At 64.4% G+C, this 20,920-nt stretch overlaps 1 protein-coding gene across 1 annotated transcript in view; it reads left to right on the top strand.

Moving 5' to 3' along the window:
- COL23A1 (collagen type XXIII alpha 1 chain) overlaps positions 1-20,920 on the top strand; it is a 395,557-nt gene that overhangs the window by 367,642 nt on the left and 6,995 nt on the right. The window contains exons 7-20 of the mRNA XM_058283157.2: positions 1,349-1,375; positions 2,562-2,588; positions 8,275-8,391; positions 9,589-9,624; positions 10,008-10,034; positions 10,734-10,760; positions 12,687-12,737; positions 13,073-13,099; positions 13,681-13,743; positions 14,109-14,153; positions 16,646-16,723; positions 18,797-18,850; positions 19,669-19,713; positions 20,342-20,431. Coding sequence (XP_058139140.1) covers positions 1,349-1,375; positions 2,562-2,588; positions 8,275-8,391; positions 9,589-9,624; positions 10,008-10,034; positions 10,734-10,760; positions 12,687-12,737; positions 13,073-13,099; positions 13,681-13,743; positions 14,109-14,153; positions 16,646-16,723; positions 18,797-18,850; positions 19,669-19,713; positions 20,342-20,431 — 714 coding nt within the window. The remainder of the gene's footprint in view (positions 1-1,348; positions 1,376-2,561; positions 2,589-8,274; positions 8,392-9,588; positions 9,625-10,007; positions 10,035-10,733; positions 10,761-12,686; positions 12,738-13,072; positions 13,100-13,680; positions 13,744-14,108; positions 14,154-16,645; positions 16,724-18,796; positions 18,851-19,668; positions 19,714-20,341; positions 20,432-20,920) is intronic.

The following is a 20,920-nucleotide window of genomic DNA, read 5'->3' as shown; positions in this document are numbered from 1 at the left end:
CGCTGGAAGCTGGGTGTGGCAGAGAGGAGCCCTCGGCTCTGGGCTCCGTTCCAGCTCACGGCCGGTGACCGGGGCCTTGAGCGGGGCGCCTCTCGGCCGCCCGGGCCTGAGGGTCCCCGTCGTAGCAAGGGCCTGTGGCCTGCCTGGCAGGCGGGAGGGCGGTGGAGCCGCGTGCTCGGCGCAGGCCCCGCCTGGTATCTGCCCAGCCCTCAGGGCAGGCGCACCCCTCCAGAAGCCCCAGGCGCGGGGCGTCCCTCGGTCACTCTTAAGGTGCCAGTGTGGAGGTCTCAGCAGCTGGGCTTGGGGCGCAGGGTCCAGACACATCCTCGGCAGAATGGATGAGACAGAGGGAGAAATAACATAGTTAATAACTGGGAGTGGGTGGCTGGCTGGGTGGCTGGGTGGATGATGAATGGATGGGTGGGAGATGGACGATGGGGGATGGATGATGTGGGGGGGATGGACGGTGGGTGGGAGATGGGGGGATGGGGGTGGATGGATGATGGGTGGTGGATAATGAGTGGTTGGATGGATAGATGGAAGGATGGTGGGAGGATGGATGGATGGGGGGATGGGGGGTGGATGATGGGATGGATGGATGGGGGGATGGGGGAAGGATGGATGATGGTGGGTGGATGGATAGATGGATGATAAGTGAATGGTGGGTAGATGGAAGGGTGGTGGGAGGATGGATGATGGGTGGGGGGTGTATGGGCAGACAGATGGTCAGATCAGGTAGTGAATTAATCATTATGAAGACAATCGGGTGCACGGAAGAGTGGGGCTGGTGGCGAAGTACCTGGTGACCGGGCAGACAAGTGAAAGAAGGAATGGACAAATGAGGGAAGAATGGACTGGCGATATGCGCATTAGCCAGGGAGGGAGGAACAGGACTGACGATCTGGACAGACGAGTTGTTTGCTGAAGGAGCGAGCACGCCAGTACCTAGCTGAAGGGATGTGGGGGGTTTGGGGGGACGGAGGCCAGCAAGCAGCCACCGCCCGAGCCTGGCCTCCCCCGGGGCTCTCTGAGCCCTTCGGTCAGCGCCTCGTGGCCTGGCCGTCCTTCCCGAGAGCCTGGTGTCTTGGCGGGATGGAAAGGGACCCGTTTCCCTGAGTGACAGCAGCTCACACTCCCAGACCCAGACTGCAGGGGGCTGCTGCCCTGGACAGCGAGGACGGGGGCGGAGGCCGGACTTGGCGGGGAGCCCCGCGCAGGGCGGCCGCTCACATGTGGGTCTCCTCTCGGCCTTGCCAGCTTCTCGGGCTCTTCCGACCGCGCAGCTTCGGGGAGCCGGAAGGGGCCGCCCCGGCTCCTCGCTCACTCTTCTTTCACCTTCCTTCCCCAGGGACTTCCAGGCCCCAAAGGCGAGAAGGTAAGTGCGGCTGGAGTCTGTCCAGAGGCAGCCGGCTGGGGCGGGTCCTTCTGGAATGTGGTCCCGGGCAGGTCCAGCCTTCCCCCACCCGGGGCCTCAGTTTCCCCATCTGTACAACGCGACCACACGTGCCCACCTCTGGAAATGATTATCAGGCCGACGTCTGGTCATACGAGTTCCCCCAGACGGAGCGTAACAAAATCCGAAAGGCGCTGTCGGCCCAGAATGACGGGTTTCCAGAGGGCACGGCTCGTGAAACGGGGGTGCCAGGAGCACGACTCATGAAACGGGGGTGCCGGGAGCACAGCTCGTGAAACGGAAACGGAGGTGCCAGGAGGGCCCCAGGCCTGGCGCGGCGGGGCGGGGGAGGGCCCCAGCACCTGGCCAGGGTGGAGAAGCAGTGAGGACGGCGGGGGTGGGTGCTCAAAGCCTCGGGTTAGCGTCCCAGCTCCACTCGGTGGATCGGGCGGCCTTGGGCAAGCTGCCTCGGTTTCCCTATCTGTGCACTCAAACCCGCCTCGCAGAGCCATGGGAGGATTACCATGAGGTAATGTCGGGGTGTTCTTGAGACACGGGTGCAGTTGGGAGGTGTGACGTTTCCTTCCGGCTGGTTCTGGCCGATGCCCCTGAGTCCTGGAGATGAATAAGGCGGGGGCTTTGGAAGCAGAGCGCGGCTCGGTACGTGTCACTGCGTAACGCACTGCCCCAAAACGCTGTGGCCGAAAACACCCGTTAGCCATTACTATCCCTCACTGATCTGCCATCTGGGGATTCAGAAAGGACCCATGGGTAGCAGCTCATCTCTGTGCCATGACATTTGGGGTCTCGAAGGACTGTCAATAGATAATGGAACACCTGGTTTCAAGTCCTGGGCCTGCTAGCTGTGTGACCTTGGGCAGGTTACTTAACCTCTCTGAGCATCAATCTCCTCACTGTAAAATGGAGCTGAAAATCAAGCAAGCAGAGCGGGTGTAGCTCAGTGATTGAGCGCCTGCTTCGTATACAAGGTCCCGGGTTCAAGCCCCGGTAACGTCTAAAAAAAAAAATACAGCAGGAGCCTGCCTGCTCTTTTTGTTCAGATGACGTGAGACCGTGTGTGAAACCCTGAGCACAGAGCCAGTGCTCAATGCGTGTCGCGCCGTCGTAACAGTAGCAGTGACCCATCTCCCTGTTCTTCCGTTCCCAGGGCGCACCAGGAGACTTCGGGCCCCGGGTAAGAATGGAGCCCGGCCCCTCGCCCCCCCCCCCCACGGTTTGTCCATGTCCGCCTCCGCCTCTCTAGCGTTCGTTTGGGGTCTTGTCACAGGAAGGGGTGAGCGAGCAGCCTCCCGGGGGGCTCCCCGCCAGCTTCTGCCCCTGCGGCTCTCAGCTGGGTGGCCAGCACTTGCTCCGCGCGGGGCCAATGTCCTGCACAGACATGACTTCTCTGGGTGCGCGTGGCGAGCAGTCAGTGGTCCTGGCACTCGGCCCCAGACCTGAGGGCAGCTGGCACCCTCGGAAGAGAGAAGGCTTTGGGGTCCCCGGACCTCAGCCCAAAGCTCTGGGCTTGGCCACTTACCAGCCGAGCAACCGCGGGCGAGACCTTCCCCTCTGAGACTCGGTTTCTCCAACCGTGCATGCTGGGGGGGGGGCCCCTAACCCCACCCGGTTGTGGCAGAGACTCACCGCCACCATCTAAGTGAGCACCAGCCCGGGAACTGTAGGTCGGGGTCTCCGCACAGTCCACCCACTGCCCGCTCCCTTCTCCCCGGGTGCTGGGTTCCCGTCTTCAGCCCAGGAACACAGGGGTGACTCAGGGGGAAACCTGGGGGCTCCTCCACGGGGGCCGAAGCGGAGTGGGCGGCCCCGGATGGGAGCGAGCCCCCCCGAGGTGGGCTCCCCAACAGAGTGGGCCTGGGCAGAGGGCTGCTTCACCGGACTTAGAAATGGGGGGCCCCTCTCATCCCCACCCCCGCCGGGCAGGGGAGCGGGGGGCCAGCGTCAGGAGGCCCGGCCCCTGGGCAGACGCGCTGGGCTGCAGGCAGGTGGGCGTCGCCCGAGCCGCCCTGGCCTCTGGGGGGTGCTTGCCTGGAAAAGTCGGAGCCCAGAGGCGGGCAGTGTGGCGGGGAGGAAGGGAAGAGGGGGCTTGGGCGCGAGGGCCTGGCGGGCCCGGCCGCCTGGTCACTCCCTGCGCCGGGCCCCGGGCGCCCCTCGGAACCCGGTGTCTTGAAACGAGGGCGACAGGGCGCGTGTCAGGGCGTGGTGAGCGGAGCCGGCCGCGGGGGGGGGGGACCGCCCGCGCCCCCGGAACAGAGGAGCCTCGCGCCGGCCCTTGGCTTGCAGGGCGGGAACAGAGCCCGCAGAGCCGGAGAGGTGTCTCCGAAGTCCAAGAAAGGAGCCCTTGGTGGGTTTCGCGGCGGCCGAGAAAAATCCTCCTGCTTGCTTTCTGGAGGTCAGACGGCCGCTGCGCTTCCCACGGGGGCGCCCGCCCCGCGGACTGGACTCCTCCAGCCCGGGCTTCAGGGAGGCGCCCGCCCCTTCCCCAGCCCCTCGCGCTCTTCATTCCTACCCCCAGGTCCCTCCCCAGGAGCCCAGCGACTCGGAACAGCTATTTTTCCAGACGTCTCCTGGCCAGCTGGGGTCTGCCAGGGGCTCGCAGGAGGGATGGGAGACCCCCCAGGGGCCGGTCAGCTGGCGCCGAGGGACGTGGCACCCCCGTGTGGCCGCTGGCCAGGTGCTCGGCTCAGGAGCGCCCCCTGTGGCCGGTGGTCGGGAGGCCGCTGGCCGGGTGCTCGGGTCGGGAGCACCCCGTGTGGCCGGTGGTCGGGTGGCCGCTGGCCGGGTGCTCGGCTCGGGAGCGCCGCCTGTGGCCGGTGGTCGGGTGGCCGCTGGCCGGGTGCTCGGCTCGGGAGCGCCCCGTGTGGCCGGTGGTCGGGTGGCCGCTGGCCGGGTGCTCGGCTCAGGAGCGCCCCCTGTGGCCGGTGGTCGGGAGGCCGCTGGCCGGGTGCTCGGCTCGGGAGCGCCCCGTGTGGCCGGTGGTCGGGTGGCCGCTGGCCGGGTGCTCGGCTCGGGAGCGCCGCCTGTGGCCGGTGGTCGTGTGGCCGCTGGCCGGGTGCTCGGCTCGGGAGCGCCCCCTGTGGCCGGTGGTCGGGTGGCCGCTGGCCGGGTGCTCGGCTCGGGAGCGCCCCCTGTGGCCGGTGGTCGGGAGGCCGCTGGCCGGGTGCTCGGCTCGGGAGCGCCCCGTGTGGCCGGTGGTCGGGTGGCCGCTGGCCGGGTGCTCGGCTCGGGAGCGCCCCCTGTGGCCGGTGGTCGGGTGGCCGCTGGCCGGGTGCTCGGCTCGGGAGCGCCCCCTGTGGCCGGTGGTCGGGTGGCCGCTGGCCGGGTGCTCGGCTCGGGAGCGCCCCGTGTGGCCGGTGGTCGGGTGGCCGCTGGCCGGGTGCTCGGCTCGGGAGCGCCCCCTGTGGCCGGTGGTCGGGTGGCCGCTGGCCGGGTGCTCGGCTCGGGAGCGCCGCCTGTGGCCGGTGGTCGTGTGGCCGCTGGCCGGGTGCTCGGCTCGGGAGCGCCCCGTGTGGCCGGTGGTCGGGTGGCCGCTGGCCGGGTGCTCGGCTCGGGAGCGCCCCCTGTGGCCGGTGGTCGGGTGGCCGCTGGCCGGGTGCTCGGCTCGGGAGCGCCGCCTGTGGCCGGTGGTCGTGTGGCCGCTGGCCGGGTGCTCGGCTCGGGAGCGCCCCGTGTGGCCGGTGGTCGGGTGGCCGCTGGCCGGGTGCTCGGCTCGGGAGCGCCCCCTGTGGCCGGTGGTCGGGTGGCCGCTGGCCGGGTGCTCGGCTCGGGAGCGCCGCCTGTGGCCGGTGGTCGGGTGGCCGCTGGCCGGGTGCTCGGCTCGGGAGCGCCGCCTGTGGCCGGTGGTCGGGTGGCCGCTGGCCGGGTGCTCGGCTCGGGAGCGCCCCGTGTGGCCGGTGGTCGGGTGGCCGCTGGCCGGGTGCTCGGCTCGGGAGCGCCCCCTGTGGCCGGTGGTCGGGTGGCCGCTGGCCGGGTGCTCGGCTCGGGAGCGCCCCCTGTGGCCGGTGGTCGGGTGGCCGCTGGCCGGGTGCTCGGCTCGGGAGCGCCCCCTGTGGCCGGTGGTCGGGTGGCCGCTGGCCGGGTGCTCGGCTCGGGAGCGCCCCGTATGGCCGGTGGTCGGGTGGCCGCTGGCCGGGTGCTCGGCTCGGGAGCGCCCCGTGTGGCCGGTGGTCGGGTGGCCGCTGGCCGGGTGCTCGGCTCGGGAGCGCCCCCGTGGCTCTCCAGGGGGTTGCCTTTCTCCCAGCGCCTGTGGCTGGGTTCCACGGGGACAAGGAGCCGCCTTCAGAGCCTCGGCCGGGTGGGCACAGCCCCTTCCCCTGTATTCTACTAGTCAAACCAGTCTCAGGGGCCACCCCGATGCAAGCGGGCGGAGGACAGGCGGGGGGCGCGGCGGGACCGAGCGCAGCGGCCGCGCCCAGTGTCCCGCGAGCCGGGGCCAGCGGCTCGGCCCGGAAGGAGCCCTGTGGCTTCCCAGCCGGCCCCCGCCTCTCTGACCACGCCACCTGTTCGCCCCGGCCAGATGGTTTTCCCGCCGCTCAGCCCGGGATTTCTCAGTAGAGACCATCACTCGTGCAGCCGCCGCGTCCTCAAGGTACCCGGCCTCCGGTGTGTCCAGGCCGCCCCTCTGCTGTGCTCCCCACTGACTCAGCCCACGTCCGAGGTCAGACCTCAGCCACCCGACCCTGCGGAGGAGGGGGCGGGCCTCGGCTCCGGGGACCCCGGGGAAGAGCCCCGAGACCTCCCCTAGGACCCGCTCAAGTGTCTAAGGCCGGGCTTCTTCCCCTTTTTTGTTCCACGGACCCCTTTGCCAGTCGGGTGGAAACCACGGACCCCTTACTAAGTCCACGCTGCACTGTGTGTTGTTTAGTAAATATATCACCCCCGCACCAGCTCCTCCCCACAGGAATAACGTTTTCCCGAATTTCAGTTCAAGCTCACCGACCCCTGGTTTAGAACCCCTGGTCTAACTAAACCCATTTTCTGCCTCAGTGAGTCCAGGCCAGTGGTTCCCAAACTGGGGTCCCGTGAGCTGTGACGTGAACGGGGGTAGGGAGGGGTCTTCACATCATTGCTGACACCGCATAAAAAAACAAAAATTGTCTACCACCACCCACGCCCGCATGACTGAAACCGCCCGTTTTCCTGACTTGGGGCGGCCGTCTTGGTCAGGACCCTGGCCCTTTCAGGCCCATCGGAGGATTCTGATGGTGGCTCTTCGGAGTGTTTGCTCGTTTTCTCTCCTTGGGAAAGCAAGCTAGTTGTCTCTAATGAGCCATTGGCTGAGCGGTGAGCTCTTTCATATCATGGGGTCCGGTGATGGAAAAAAAGATCGAAAAGCGACCACGTGTCACCTTCATGGTCCAAGAAGGGCTGTGCCTTCCCAGCCCCGGAGTCCTGGGTGAACGTCTGCCCTCTGAGCCCCTGCCCCCTTGTCTGTAACCCTAACAGCGGCAGCGTCACGGGGTCGATGGGATAACCCCCCCGACTTCTTACTCGTTCCGTGCCAAAGGCACAGCAGGTGCTGGCCCACGCAGGGCCACTTCCCATCTGGGTTACAGAAAGGGGGGCTGCTGGTACTGCGCCCTGGGGGTGGCAGCACCGGCGGGCTCTGCTGGGCAGCCGTGAGGGGCCAGCCGCGCTGCCGCGGGCTCTGGCTGCCTGAGGTCTGATCCCGTACTAACATCGGGCAGGGGAGAGGGCATGTGGGGCTGCATGCGAGAGGCCGCGCGGGCCTCCGTCACTGTGTTTTTTCTTTTAAGATTTTGAAATAGTTGCAGATTCCCACGCCTTGGTGGGAAGTGATGCCCGCCTGTGCCCTTCACCCGGTTTTCTCCAATGGTAACCCCTTGTGGGGCCGTAGTCGTCTCAGCCAGGGACTTGACATTGACACAGCCCATCCACCTTATTCAGCTAGCCCCGGTTTCACAACCCGTGAAAACTGCACCGTCCTACCCAGTCCTGTCAGGTGCGGACACGTGTCCCACCGCCACAGCCAAATACAGGAGTGGTCCATCTTCCCAGACCGCACACCTCCCTCCCTGCCCTCGTCTCTAACCCCTAGCAAGCGCTCCTCCGTTCCCCGTCACCGTAGTTCCTTTGTTTCAAGAATATTGTGTAGACAGAATCGTTGAGGATGCATGGCTTTTTTTCGCTCGGCCTAATTCCCTTGCAAGCCATCCAGGTTGCTGCATGTCCCAGTAGTTTGCTGGAGTAGCATTCCATGGTCTGGATTTCCCACAGTTAGTTTACCTATCTACCCCTTGAAGGATGTGTGAGTGTTTTCCACTTTTTGGCCATTGGGTATCGCATTGCTATAAACATTTGCATGTATGGCGATTTTTTTACCTTTTTTTTTTTTTGGAGATGTCAGGGATTGGACCCAGGACCTTGTACGTGGGAAGCGGTTGCTCAGTCACTGAGCTCCATCCGATCCCTGTGGGATTTTTGCATCCCTGGAAGTTTTCATTTCTCTGGGAAAAATACTCAAGAGTGCCCACTCCCCGTCATCTCATTTAATGAGGCGGGGGTTGACCAGCCAGGAAGGTCACCTTTCTGGAAAGAAGGAGGCTGGCTGGGCACGGGTGCTGTCCCACGCCCGCTGGGTGTCGTCTCTCACCCAAACACCGCGTCTGTGGCTTCGGTGCTAGAGAGCTGGGGAATCGGGCCATCCTTGGAGTGGAAAAGGGCGTGCTGGCCTCTGACACCAAGGCACCCGAAGCTGCCGCTTGGTGGGGCTGCCCGAAGCCACAAGAAGCCCAGTGACGCGGCGCTTCCCTCCAGCCCGCCCCAGTGGCCGGGGAAGGAGAAGGCCCAGGGCCTCGTCCCCTCGCCCTCAAAGTCACGCCAGCCCCCGTGTCTTCCAGGGAGACCAGGGGCAGGATGGAGCTGCTGGACCTCCGGGCCCTCCTGGGCCCCCTGGGGCCCGGGGCCCGCCTGGCAACACTGGGAGAGACGGCCCGGGGGGGGCGCCAGGCCCCGCGGTAAGAGAGGGCCTGACCCGGTCCTGCACCGACCGAGACCCCAGAACGGCCCTGACGCGGCCCCCTGCAGACCCAACTGTAACCCTAACGCCACGCAGACCCCCAACCTGGACCCCAACCAGACCCAGCCCAGACCAACCCCACTTCAGAGCCTGCCTCTGACCCAGACCCTTACCCGCCACCCAGCCCCCAGCCCCAGCTCCAACCCCCACCCTAACTGTAGCCCCCCTAAGCCTAAACCCCACACTCAGTCTCCAGTCCTAATCCCAATCCCAGCTCAGACTGTTACCCGGACTCCAATTCCCAAACTACTCCAACGCTCTAACCCTGGTGCTCCAGCCCCACCTACACTCTAACCTTTTTTTTTTAAGATTTATTTTATTTACTTCTTCCCGCCCCATGTTGTCTGCTCTCTTGTGTCCATTCACTGTGTGTTTTTCTGTATCCACTTTTGCATTCTTGTCCGTGTTTCTTTTTGTTGCATCATCTTACTGTGTCAGCTCTCCGTGTGTACAGCGCCATTCCTGGGCAGGCTGCACTTTCTTTTGCGCTGGGCGGCTCTCCTCACGGGTGCACTCCTTGCACGTGGGGCTCCCCTATGCAGGGGACACCCCTGTGTGGCACGGCACTCCTTGCGCGCATCAGCACTGCGCATGGCCAGCTGCACACGGGTCAAGGGGGCCCGGGGTTTGAACCGCGGACCTCCCATGTGGTAGGCGGACGCCCTAACCACTGGGCCAAGTCCGCTTCTGTACACTCTAACCTTGACCCTCGTCACAACTCAGTCCCAGTCCGGATCCCAGGCCTGACCCTGAGACCTCTACACAACCCCTGTCCCTGTGTCTCTGTCTCTGTCCCGCTCTTTCTCCCTCTTCCCACGCAGCACTCACGAGTGAGCACTGGTTTTCCTCCCACCTCCTAACCAAACCCTGTGGCCCAGCCTCACCCCCCCCCTTTCCTGAGCCAGGACCCCCTGGGGAGCTGGCACCACTACCAAAACGCCCCAGGGGCGCCCTCGGGGCACCTACCTGCTGACCCTCCGCCCGCAGCCCCGGCTGTGGGGTGGGGGCCCTCAGCGCCCACTTCCCGGGGTGTGGGCGAGGAGGGGCCGAGGTTCCACCCCCACAGCCCTGAGGGAGCACGCGGGGCTCGCCAAGGAGCCGCGCCCCTCCCTGCTAACCTCCCTCGCCTCCGCAGGGCCCCAAAGGAGAGCCTGGACAGGACGGCGACACGGTCAGTCCCCGGGGCGGCGGGGCCTGGGGGACAGCACGGCGGTCCCCGACTCGGGGCCCCTGGTGTGCGCACCCACCCACGGCAGGATTGCGCATGCGCTCCCAGCCCCGCTGAGCGACGACGGGGGCAGGAGGGGGGGGCACCGGTCCTGGCAGAGTTCGGGTACCCCCGGCGTTCCTCCGTGGGGAGCCTGCCATCCTGAGCCCACCTGGGAGACCCAACACAGAGGCCCCTGAGACTCGGGGGCCGGCGGAGAACCCGGCTCGGGCGCACCCCCCCTCCCCGGGGACTTGGTCCCCACCTTTGTAAGTGGAGGCTGGGAACGAACACGGCCCGGGGCAGCCCGAGGATGATGTTTAACGCCTTCTCTTCTCTTGTTCCAGGGCCCCAAGGGACCCCCAGGGCCCAAGGTCAGTGCCGCTCACTCCCATCCCCCTCCCCCGGCGCGGGGTCGGGGTGGGGGTGGGAGGTGATGGGGTCCCTCACCGCCACCCACCGGGGCGAGGCAGCGGCTTTAGGAGACCAGGTTCCAGCCCCAGCTCCATCACGAGCTGGCGGCCTTGGGCCAGTGCCTGCATCTCTCTGGGCCTCAGTTTCCCCATCTGTTAAATGGGGGCAGGATAAATCCTCCCGGCCGTATTCCCGCAGGGTTGTGAGGATGGAATCGGGGACAGCGTTGGCTCTTAGGGCACCGTCCTTCCTTCTCCCCCCCGAGCAGCACCTGCTGGGGTGAAGGAGGGCTGGATTTCCCCAGGAGGAGGAAAGCTTCTAGACTGTGGAAGGAGAGGGTGGGAAAGCTCCCACACGCGGGGGGCGCCCCGATGCGTTCTCTCTGGAAGGCTCACAGCAGCCCCCCAACGCGGGGAGCTTCACACCCCCACCGCAGGAGGGGAGATGCGGGGTCCAGGGTCACCCCGCTTGGGCGTGGCCAGCTCAGGAGTATTGTCCAACACCGCCTGCCCCGCAGCTCGGGGGCACGGGGGTCTCGGGCTGACCGCGGGCGTGGGGCACTGGGCGCCACCTCCGCCGGGGGGCGGGGGCAGCCCGGGGTCCAGGCCCTGTCCCTGTGACTCTGACCTCTCCCTCGTGCCCCCTTTGTCTCCCCTCAGGGTGACCCCGGCGTTCCAGGAAAGAAGGTGAGGGGGTGTCCCTGGGAAGAAGCTTCGTGGTTGGGAAGAAGGGCAGGGGTGAGTTGGGGGCCGCCGTCTGGGGACGACGCGCTCCTCTTCCCAGACCTGTGTGCTCACTGGGCACAGGGCGCCCCGGGGTGGGCGTCAGGGGGCCCAGTGAGGCTGGGAACGCGTTCCTTTATTCACTCGCTCATTCCTTCCCCGCCTCAAACAAATCAAATCTGTCCCCACGCCGGGCCCGAGACTGCGGTTCTCTAAGTGCGGCACGTTGGGGAACCCCTGAATTAGAGTTCTCTCTCCCACCTTCCCCCAGGGCCTGCCACTGGCCCACCCCCCAGGGACACCATCCCAGGCCACCTCCTGAAACAAGCCCCCTCCCCTGATGTTACCAAGCGAGAGTGGGGGTTCTCTGCCGGATGAGCTCCAAAGCCCAATTCCTGAGCCGCCTGGGTTTCAAAGAGGAACGGCGCGAGGCCGGGGGTCAGAGGCCCAGGGGCCCAGAAGCGACCCCAGCGTCTAAGGAGTTTAGGGTCTTGATGGATTCGGACAGGAAAGGTGGAGGCCAGGCTAGAAAAGCCGTCGCCCTAGTAGATATGAGCAAGGGCGGAGAGTGGTTCAGTGAGTTGCAGTCATTTCAGGCAGTGATGCTTGCCTATTCCACAGTACACTAGAGAGTGTTTTTAGTCATCTATGTAACGATTCAGTAATCATAATCGTTTGCAGATTCTTAACTCTCAGTTACACCCGCCCCAATCTATATAGTTGATTGTTTCTTTTCCTTTGACCCAAATGTCAACTTCACCCGAGCAGGGAGCTCTCCTGTCTGGCCCGGAGGAGATGCTCAAAAAATATTTGCTGACCAAATGAAGAGATTCACTCTCATTCGCCTGTTGTATTAGTCAGGGTTCTCCGGAGAAATAGCACCAACAAGATAACTATTATGAAACACAGACATATACGTGATTGTAAATGTTAGGAGATTTGTTATAGGAACTGGCTCATTCGACCACGGGATGGGCAAATTCGAATTCCATAGCTGGGCCCGCAAGCTGGGAATTCTGGTGGAGGTTTCGGTGAATTTCCCAGGAGAAGCTGGCTGGCTGAAGCAGCGATAGAAATTCTCCCGTCTGACTGCTGAAATCATCGGTTCTCCCTTTAAGGCCTTCACCCCATCGGATGAGACTTCTCTCATTGCGGGAGGCAGTGGCCTTTGTTGTTTGTAGACGCAGTGAGCTGTGGATGCAATCAGCTGACTATTTGACTGATTTAAATCCACAAAATACCCTCACAGTAACAACCAGGCCAGAGCTCGCTCGACGGCCGTAACCAAGCCCAGGGGACACATTTGAACCATCGCACCTGCTCAGACTTGCTCTGAGCCAGCGGGGACAGGGGCCAGGCACCCCCTCCCCCGTGCCCTAAGGAGGAGAAGGAGGGGAGGAGGGGGCTGCCACCACGGAGTCTTCAGAGCTAGTACCAGGAGTGAGCTGGAGAGTCCAGAGAAGAAGGCTCCCCGGGGGAGGAGGCCCTTCAGCACTTCTCCGATGGGTAGCGTTGGACGGGGGCGACGAGCCCACACTCTGGAGCCTCCAGCAAGGGTGCAGCCCTGTCCCCTCCTGGCTTGGAGGCAGAGCACTGAACAGCCAGATCCACGCGGGAGCCTGGCGGGCGAGAGGGAGGGACAGGACATGAGGTCAGAGAGCTGGGGACCGGTCAGGGAGGCGCCCGGCGACTCGGGCCAGTGGGGAGCCGCAGGAGGCTCTTGAGAGCCGTCACCATAAGAACCAGAACCTTCGTTTAAGATCGCATACCCCCACCTCCGGCCCGCTCGCCCACCCCCGCTGCCCCTTGCTTCTCATACTGAACTCTCCGCCGCCAGCTGGGCGTGTGTCCCCGGCCCGAGGGCTGTGGCCTCAGCAGTTCTCTCCACAGGGGGACGACAGGACAGGAGAGCCGGGGCTCCCTGGACCCCCAGGGCCCAAGGTAGGCACATCCCCTCCCCCCGGCAGCCCCCTGACTCTCCTGTCTGCCTGGTGACACCCCTCTCCAGGGTCCGCTCAAGTCGCAGTAGGGGGTGGGGGGGGCCACAGGGAAGCGGCAGGAAGATGCCACCCTAGGTGGCCCCACCCTCTGCCCTGTCCCCAAGCCAGAAGGCGGGGTGTCGCCCGTGCACCTCGCTCCCCCTGCCCCTCCAGCGGCCCTCACCGCCTGGCCAGCCTCCCTCCAACGTGTCTCGGGGGCCCCTGAGCTGCCCCGGCTTTAAAATGCAGTCGAAGCGGAGAACGAAGACGGCTGTTTGACACCTTCTCTTGTTCCAGGGCCAGAAGGGATCCGCAGGGCCCAAGGTCAGTGCTGCTCACTGCGTCCCCCTCCCCGGGCCCCGGTGGGGGTGGGAGCTGACGGGCGCCCTCACCAGCACCCACTCAGGCCGTGGCCCTGAGTCGCTGCTCCAAGGAGAGGCCCCGAGGGTCCGACCCCACCTGGGTGGGCCCCGGCAAGATCCCCAGTGGGACTCACTCCGCTGCGAATATCTCTTATTTTTTTTAATTATCTTTTTTTTTGAAGATACATAGATCACTCAAAATGTTACATTAGACAATGTAAGAGATCCCCATATACCCCCCACTCCACCCACACCGACACCTCCTTTCCCTGGTGTGGTACTCTCATTGCATTTGATGAGTGCATTTAATCATCGCTCCACAGCACGGATTCCGGTTTCTGTTGTACTTTATGCTCTCTCCCAGTCTACTGGGATCCAACTGTAGAATCAGTGTGACTTGGGCAGTGGAAGAAATGACATCGCTGACGCGGAGCCAGGGGCCGGGGGGTTGCTGAGGGCAGGGAGAGGGAAGAAGAGCTGTGACGTGGGGCATCTTCGGGACGTGGCGTTGTCCTCGGGGACACTGGCAATGTCTCGTCGCAGGGCGAGTCGGGCAGCGCGGGGCCTGCAGGAGAGGATGGCGCGGACGGCACCCCAGGGCCAAAGGTGAGGCAGAGGGTGCCACCCCGCCAGCTCCCCCACCGTCCCCGGAAGTGTGGGAGGGTCCCGGGGCGCTCCCCGACCCCCAGTCAGAGGCGGGCCTGGGGTGGCAGCGTCCCGGGAGAGTGGGGTTCCCGCCGGGGCCCGGCCTCGGGACCCTCTCACCTGGTGGCTCTTGCCAGCACCTCCGTGTCCCCTCCTCTATCTAACGGGGGGGGGGGGGTGGGCAGGCCCTCTGCCTCGGGAGCCCCCTTCCCGGAGGACATCTACGGGGGAGAGGGGTGGGGTGGGGGGGCTGCACCTCTGTCTACACCCGTGTGTCTACACCCGTGTGTCTACACCCGCGTGTCTACACCCGCGTGTCTCCGCAGGGGGAGCCCGGCCTCCGGGGAGCCGATGGCACCGCAGGGCCCCAGGTGAGCAGCCGCCCCCCCCACCCACCCTGTCACCATCCAGGGGGACCCCGTAGCTCCAGCAGACCTTGGGGTGGGGGCATGGCCTAGACCGGTGGGAGCGACGGGGACCCAGAGGTTGGACTTTGGGTTTTTTACAATAACTTATTACCGATTTGGTTTTTTTCCATTTTTTGAAATCTTTTTTTTAAAAGATACATAGATCCCACAAAATGTTAAACAATGTAGGAGGGTCCCACTCCCTGCTCCCCTCCCCCACGTGGACTCCTTTCCTTGGTGTGGCCCGCGCATTGCCTTTGATGGGGGCGGTTTGGGGCACGACTGCACCCCGTTTCATTCACAGTGCGTGCTTTCCGTAAAACCTTCAAAGAGGGGTGCGGGGAACACCAGTCCCCAAACCCCGTTCCCTCCCCCCAGAGTGGACGCCCCCTAGACCCTTGTCATTCGCACACTGCTAGGTTTCTCCTGTGCGCGCCGCCCAGCCCTGGGGCAGGAGTGCGCGCTCTCAACCCCGGCTAGGGCGCGCGTCCTGGAGGCGGCCTCGCTGAGACACGCCGGCTCCCTGTGCGCTGGCCGGGAGGACTAACCAGCCCCGCCAGCAGGCCTCTGGGGGGGCCTCTGCGCCCGGCGCAGCAGCCCCAGCACTGGCGCCCCTCCCCTTCCTACCTGACTCGGAGCCCTCCCCAGAAGACGGGTCCGTGCCCGCGAGCTCAGGTGGGCAGGCGGGGGCCCAGAGCCCTGGTGGAGGTGGGGTCAGTGCAGGCAGCACAGCCCCGGCGGGCGGCAGAGGCTTGGGCTGCATCTCCCCACTCCACGGGGGGCGCCCCAGACCTGAGCCCAGAGCTCACGGCCCCTCAGGTTCCTCCCAGGAAAGAGCAGCCTCGATCGTGAAGTGGGCATCAGAAGGGAGGGGGGCTTGGGCATCAGTGGGTGTGGGCATGAGTGAGTGTGAGTGGGCGTGGGTATGAGTGGACGTGGGCATGTGTAGACATGGGCATGAGCGGGCGTGGGCATGAGTGAGTGTGAGTGGGCGTGGGCATGAGTGGGCGTGGGCATGCGTGGGCGTGGGCATGTGTAGACATGGGCATGAGCGGGCGTGGGCATTTGTGGACGGGGTGAGTGCGGATGGGCGTTAGTGGATGTGGGCATGAGAGGACATGGGCGTGTGTGGGCGTGGGTGTGTGTGGGCGTGAGTGGGCATGGGCGTGAGTGCACATGGGCGTGTGTGGGCGTGGGCATGAGTGGATGTGGGCATCGGTGCCCGCAGGCATGAGAGCACATGGGCGTGTGTGGGCGTGGGCATGAGTGGATGTGGGCATCGGTGCCCGCAGGCATGAGAGCACATGGGCGTGAGTGGGCATGGGCGTGAGTGCACGTGGGCGTGAGTGGGCGTGGGCCTGTGTGGGCGTGGGCGTGCGTGATCATTTTAAGTTTCCTTGGTGCTCAAGCAAACACCACGCAGTGGGCTGGCTTAAACTATGGGAACGTAATAGATCACAGTTTTAAGGCCCAGAAAGTCCAAATCAAGCCCTCTTCACGGAAACGTCTTCCTGAGCACTGGCTTCCAGGGCTGGCTCCCGGAGTCCTCGGTGCTGGCTCCTCTGCCACGTGGCAGCGCCCGTGGCGGCCTCCTCGCCTCTCCGTTCTCTTCCAAGTTCCTACCCTTCAGCGTCTTGCTTTCCGGGGCTCGCTCTCTCCATCTGAATTTCCTTCTTAGGAGGGTCTGTCTGCAGGGGTAGGATTTAGACCATCCGATCGAGGTGGCCACACCTTCCCTGAGGCAGCCTCCTCTGAAGGTCCTACTCACAGCGGCTGCGCTCCCCAGGGCTGGGCCGTTTAGGAGCATGGTCCAGGCAACCCGCGGCCGCAGACCACCACAGAGGGCACGGCGCAGGCCTGGCCGTGGGGGGCTGTGGTCACGGCCGGCGTCGGCCTGTGCGTGGGTGGGTGGGTGTGCGTGGACGCGTGCGCGCGTGAATAGGTTTGTGGCCGGGAATGAATGCGGACAGTGACTGCTTGGCACGTGCAGCCTCTTCCCGGGACTGTGAAAGGGAGGCACGAGGGGCCAGCTCCAGCCCAGAAATGTCTTCAGCTGGGCCCTCACGGCGTTTTTGCCAACATTGAAAACTCTGAAGAGCTCTGCATAAAAATCAGGACCAGGCCTTGGTGGAACTGAATTCCCCGGTGGAAGCGACTCCCGGGTGGGGCGTCCCCTCTGCAGCCCCGGCCCCCCACCGCCCCCCCTCCCTCATGCCATCTGCCCGGTCCCTGGGGCACATTTGTCCGAGAGCCGGAGGGCGAGTGCTGAGCGTGCCTCTGCGGGTGGGAGCCCAGCTGGGTGACCCCACGGGCTGGCACGCACTGGGCATGGCACACACGTGCCCGGGGCGGGCTCTCCTGCTGACCTCCTCTGTGGCCGAGGAGGCCGGCCTGTTGCCCGCTTCCTACGCCCGTGGAGCCCCTGCCTGAAATGTGTGTGTTTCTTCCTGCCCCAGGGTCCAGCGGGCCTCAAGGGCGAGCAGGGAGACACCGTGGTGATTGACTACGACGGCAAGATCTTGGACGCCTTCAAGGTACTGTCCCCACCCCTAAGGACCAGGACATGTCCCTGCTGTTTGTTTCCTTAGGACACGCCTACCGCTCTTTCACCCAAGGCACGAGGGCCAGCCTAGCACAAAGTTCCCAACTTCGCTAGCTGTCTGACATGGCAGCAGGATTTATGACAGGGTTGGGACCACAGGATGCTAAAAGGGCTGCTGTGAACCAGCAGCTCCTGGGGCCCGGAGCTCCCCCAAGGCCATGGCAGAGAGGAAGAGCGCCGCCTGGTGCCATCCCAGGAGGCTGGGTCTCCTGTCGACGGCTGGGGCGTGGGTGAGAGTGGCAAGGCCCGCCCAGGAGCCCCCGGAGATGTGTGGCCTCTGGCTGGCAACCCTGCACCCTTCCCGCGTGGAGAGATGGGGCGCCACTGCTCACTGGTTACTACAGGACGGAACTGGGGCCAGGGAGGCGTGGTTACCCGACAGCAGCCTGCGCATGCGCGTGACCCCCCTGCGCTTCTATTCCCGTGCTCTCCCGCAGGCCTCAGGGAAGTACACGTTGATGGTTACGACAGCCCGCCCCCGCCTGCGTGGTGTGGCGTGGGCCCCAGCGCATGCGCAATGCACCGCGGGTCCCAGGCTGGCTGGGAGCCTCGTACGAGAAGCTCTCTGAGTGCAGGGAGGCGGGTTACGGGTGCCAGGCTGGGATGATGACTCGATTGCATGGGCAGTGGCAGCCATAGTTCTTGGAGCAGAGAAGTGACATTAAAAAATCATACTGGATAGTGGTGGTGGTTGCACAGCATCAGAAGCAATTAACAGCACTGAATTATACACTTAAATGTGCTTCAGAGGGAAAATTTTAGGTTGTATATAGGTTACCAAAATAAAATTAAAAACAAAACCATAGGACCGTGTGACAGTAAATTCTAATGTAAACTATGGACTGCAGTTAGTAGTTTAATTATAATAATTATTTCATCAATTGTAAAACAGTTACTGTACTAATGCAAGGTGTTCCTAATGGGGGGATATGGAACTCTATTTTTCACATGATTGTTCTGGAAACCTGCATCTTCTCTATTTCAAAAAATATCATCCTGGAGGACATTGTTGGGACTAAGTTTTAGATCCCTGTTAAAGTTCTTGAACTTGATCACTGCCCTTTAAGGTGGTTACCTAAGTGGCGGCCCTTGTTCTTAGGACACGTGCGTGGAAGTATTATGCGCTCAGGGAGCATGAGGTAGACAGCCTACCCTCACGTGCTTAGAAAATCGGTGGGTGGTCAGATAGATAGATACCACAAAGGTAGCAAAGCGTTAAAAGCCGGCGGATCTGGTGTTTGACAGGCGGGGGTATGGTAGAGTTCGCTGGATAGGTTTTGTGTAGTTTCTGCAGCTGTCTTATAGCTATGAAATTATCTTCAAATAAAAAATTAAAAGAGACAGTGGGGGAAACCTAGCTAGGGACCGGCGTGGAAGGTGAGCGCAAGTGGGCGTGGAGAGGAGCTGGACCTCCTGGGAGGTGGGAGCCCGGCCTGGGCTCAGGGGAGGGGTGCGGGGAGAGGGGGCGACCCTGTGCCCCTGAGAGGGGGCGGCTTGGAGAGAGGAGGGGGAGGGGCATGAGTCTGGGGGCTGTCGAGGGGGCTGCTGGGCCGTCCTGGGGTTGGGGGGTACTGATGAGTAGTAGGGGCAGGGTGGGCCTGCAGGAAGTGAGGGCCAGGGCAGGAGCTGAGGGCAAGAGTCGGTCCTGGGGCTGCAGATGACAGCGTCCCTACCGGGGAGACCGGGGCAGAAGCTGCCGCAGAGTTGGGGACGGCTTGTGGCCGGCCTGGAAGGCCAGCTGGGCATTCCAGCTTGCTCCGAGAGGCCGTAGGGAGCCACCGAAGGCTCTTGAGCAGGGGGTGTTGTGAAGAATCTCTATTTGGGGGCACATGCACTCTGGGTCCCACACGGGCCCTCCCTGGGGCCCAAGAGGGGGAGGCGGGTGCAGTGTGGCCTGACCTGACGGCTGGGAAGCGGGCGGCCGAGGCCCAGGGTGCAGGGGCAGGCGGGCAGTGATGGGGGGCGGCCCTGCCGACACCCTGACCAGCCTGACTTTCACACGCAGGGTCCTCCCGGGCCACAGGGACCCCCAGGGCCACCAGGGATCCCCGGAGTCAAGGTCAGTGCCACTGCAGCTCTGTGGTCCCCAAGCCCCCCGCCTCCCCTTCCTCACCAGCAGGCCCCCCTCTGCTTCTCCCTCCTGCAGCCCCCCCTTGGCTCCCGGGGCCCCTGCTCCTTCATAACCGAGCCGGACCCTTCCCGGGCCCTGGCAAGCCTCGTCCTGACACCGAGACCCACAAATCCACCCCTCGTGGCGTCCCAGCCGGGCCGTCAATCCTCGCGGCCGTTCCTTTCGACCCACGCCCTTTCGTCCTCTCTCGGGACAAGGAGCCCAAGACTTGGAGGGAAGCAGGGCCTGCTTGTCGAGCCTCCACCCTCCACGCCTGGGGCATACCAGCCACCAACCCGGCTGCCTCGCCCAGAAGGCACTGGCAGAGCCGGTGCAAACCCTGCCCTGGGGCCCACAGGCGGGATTTTTTTTTAAGACTTATTTTATTTATTTATTCTCCCCCCTCTCAGTGTCGGCGGTCACTGTCTGCTCTCTGGGTCCATTTGCTGTGCACCCTCTGTATCTGCTCATCTTCCCTTTAGGAGGCACCAGGAACCAAACCTGGGACCTTTCATGTGGGAGAGAGGCACTCAATCACTTGAGCCACCTCCGCTCCCTGCTTTGTTGGGTCTCTCATTGTGTTTCCTTTTGTGTCTCCTTGTTGCGTCATCTTGTTGCGCCAGCCCACTGTCAAGCTCGTCTTCCCCGGGAGGCACCGGGAACCGAACCCGGGACCTCCCGTGTGGTAGGTGGGAGCACAATGGCTTGAGCCACAGCCACTTCCCCCTCAGTGGTCTGAACCCCTCTTCCCCTCTGTTCCCTTCCAGGGAGAGCTTGGATTGCCCGGCACTCCTGGAATCGATGGAGAGAAGGTCTCTGGCTGGGCCTGTCACGTCCCTGGGGTCGGGCTCTGTGGGGGTGGGGCACAAGCCACCTGTGTGCGGGGCCACAGATGTGGGGGCTCCACAGCGCAGGCCCCGAGCCCGCTGTCTGCGTGCAGCCCTGCAGCGCCACTCAGGTCCTCGGCGCGGCTCCCGTCCATGGAGCCCCCGGCTCCTGTCCAGGGTGGGGAGGAGGGTAACGGCTGCCGGGAGGACTAGCTGTGGGAAACTCTCAGGCCGAGCCGCCCTTACCCTGCTCAACAAAGGGCTGCTGGGTGGGTGTCGGGCCTGTGTCCCGCGTAGACCCCTTCCCGGTGCGCTGGACGCCCGCGGGCGCGTTTTCAACCCCCGGCTCCCAGCCTCAGGCACGTCCTGAAGGCTGGGGGAAGGGGTGGAGGGGATGCAAGGTGGATGGTGGGGGCCGGGGCTCCCGAGATCCTCCCCCCCACCCCACATGCTGTGAAGAACTGGGGTGCGCGCTCCCCTCCTCCACCAGGCCCTGGTGCCTGGGGCCAAAGCTCCCGGCCCCCCGACCTGCTGGGGCCGAGCTCTGGGACCCACCGGGGTAGAAGCGAGAGCGCCCGCCGAGCCCGCTGCCCCACGTTCTCGTGCTTTCCAGGGTCCCAAAGGACCGAAGGGAGACCAAGGCGAGCCGGGGCCAACCGGACCCAAGGGGGAAGCCGGCGAGATGGGCTTGTCCGGCCCCCCGGTATGTGGCAGGGCGGGGCCCCCGGGCCCGAGCGGGAGGCGCTGGGAGGCGGGTGGGGGAGGCCGGCTTGCTGATCGCCGGAGCAGTCGTCCCTCCCCGGTTAGAGCACTGGAAAGCGAGGCGCCGGCGGTCAGGCCGCGAGCGCCCCCAGCCCCTCCCTCCCTCGGCCTCCCCAGGCCTCAGCCGCGTCCTCTCTAAAATGGGGGGACGGTTTCCGCTCAAGTGAAGGCGCGGACAGGGGCGAGAGGGGCGGCTGTCAGCTGGAGAGCCCCTGCTTGCTTCCCAGGGGAAGCGGTGCGGAAGCTGTGCGTGCTCTCCACCTGCCCGCAGGCTCAGCCCCCGGGGCAGGCCACGCCGACCCGGGGACGCTTTTCCCAGCGGCCAAGGGCGAGCTGAGAGCCTAACGGGGCAGGGAGGGAAGGGAGGTCGCCGCGCACAAGGGGGGCGATTCTGGGAACGGCAAAAGAGCTCACGGCCTCCCGTCCATCC

The sequence above is a fragment of the Dasypus novemcinctus genome, chromosome 2 (assembly GCF_030445035.2).
Source record: "Dasypus novemcinctus isolate mDasNov1 chromosome 2, mDasNov1.1.hap2, whole genome shotgun sequence".
NCBI lineage: Eukaryota > Metazoa > Chordata > Mammalia > Cingulata > Dasypodidae > Dasypus > Dasypus novemcinctus.
The sequence above is the reverse complement of the archived record's forward strand: the minus strand, read 5'-3'. Positions and strand labels throughout refer to the sequence as shown.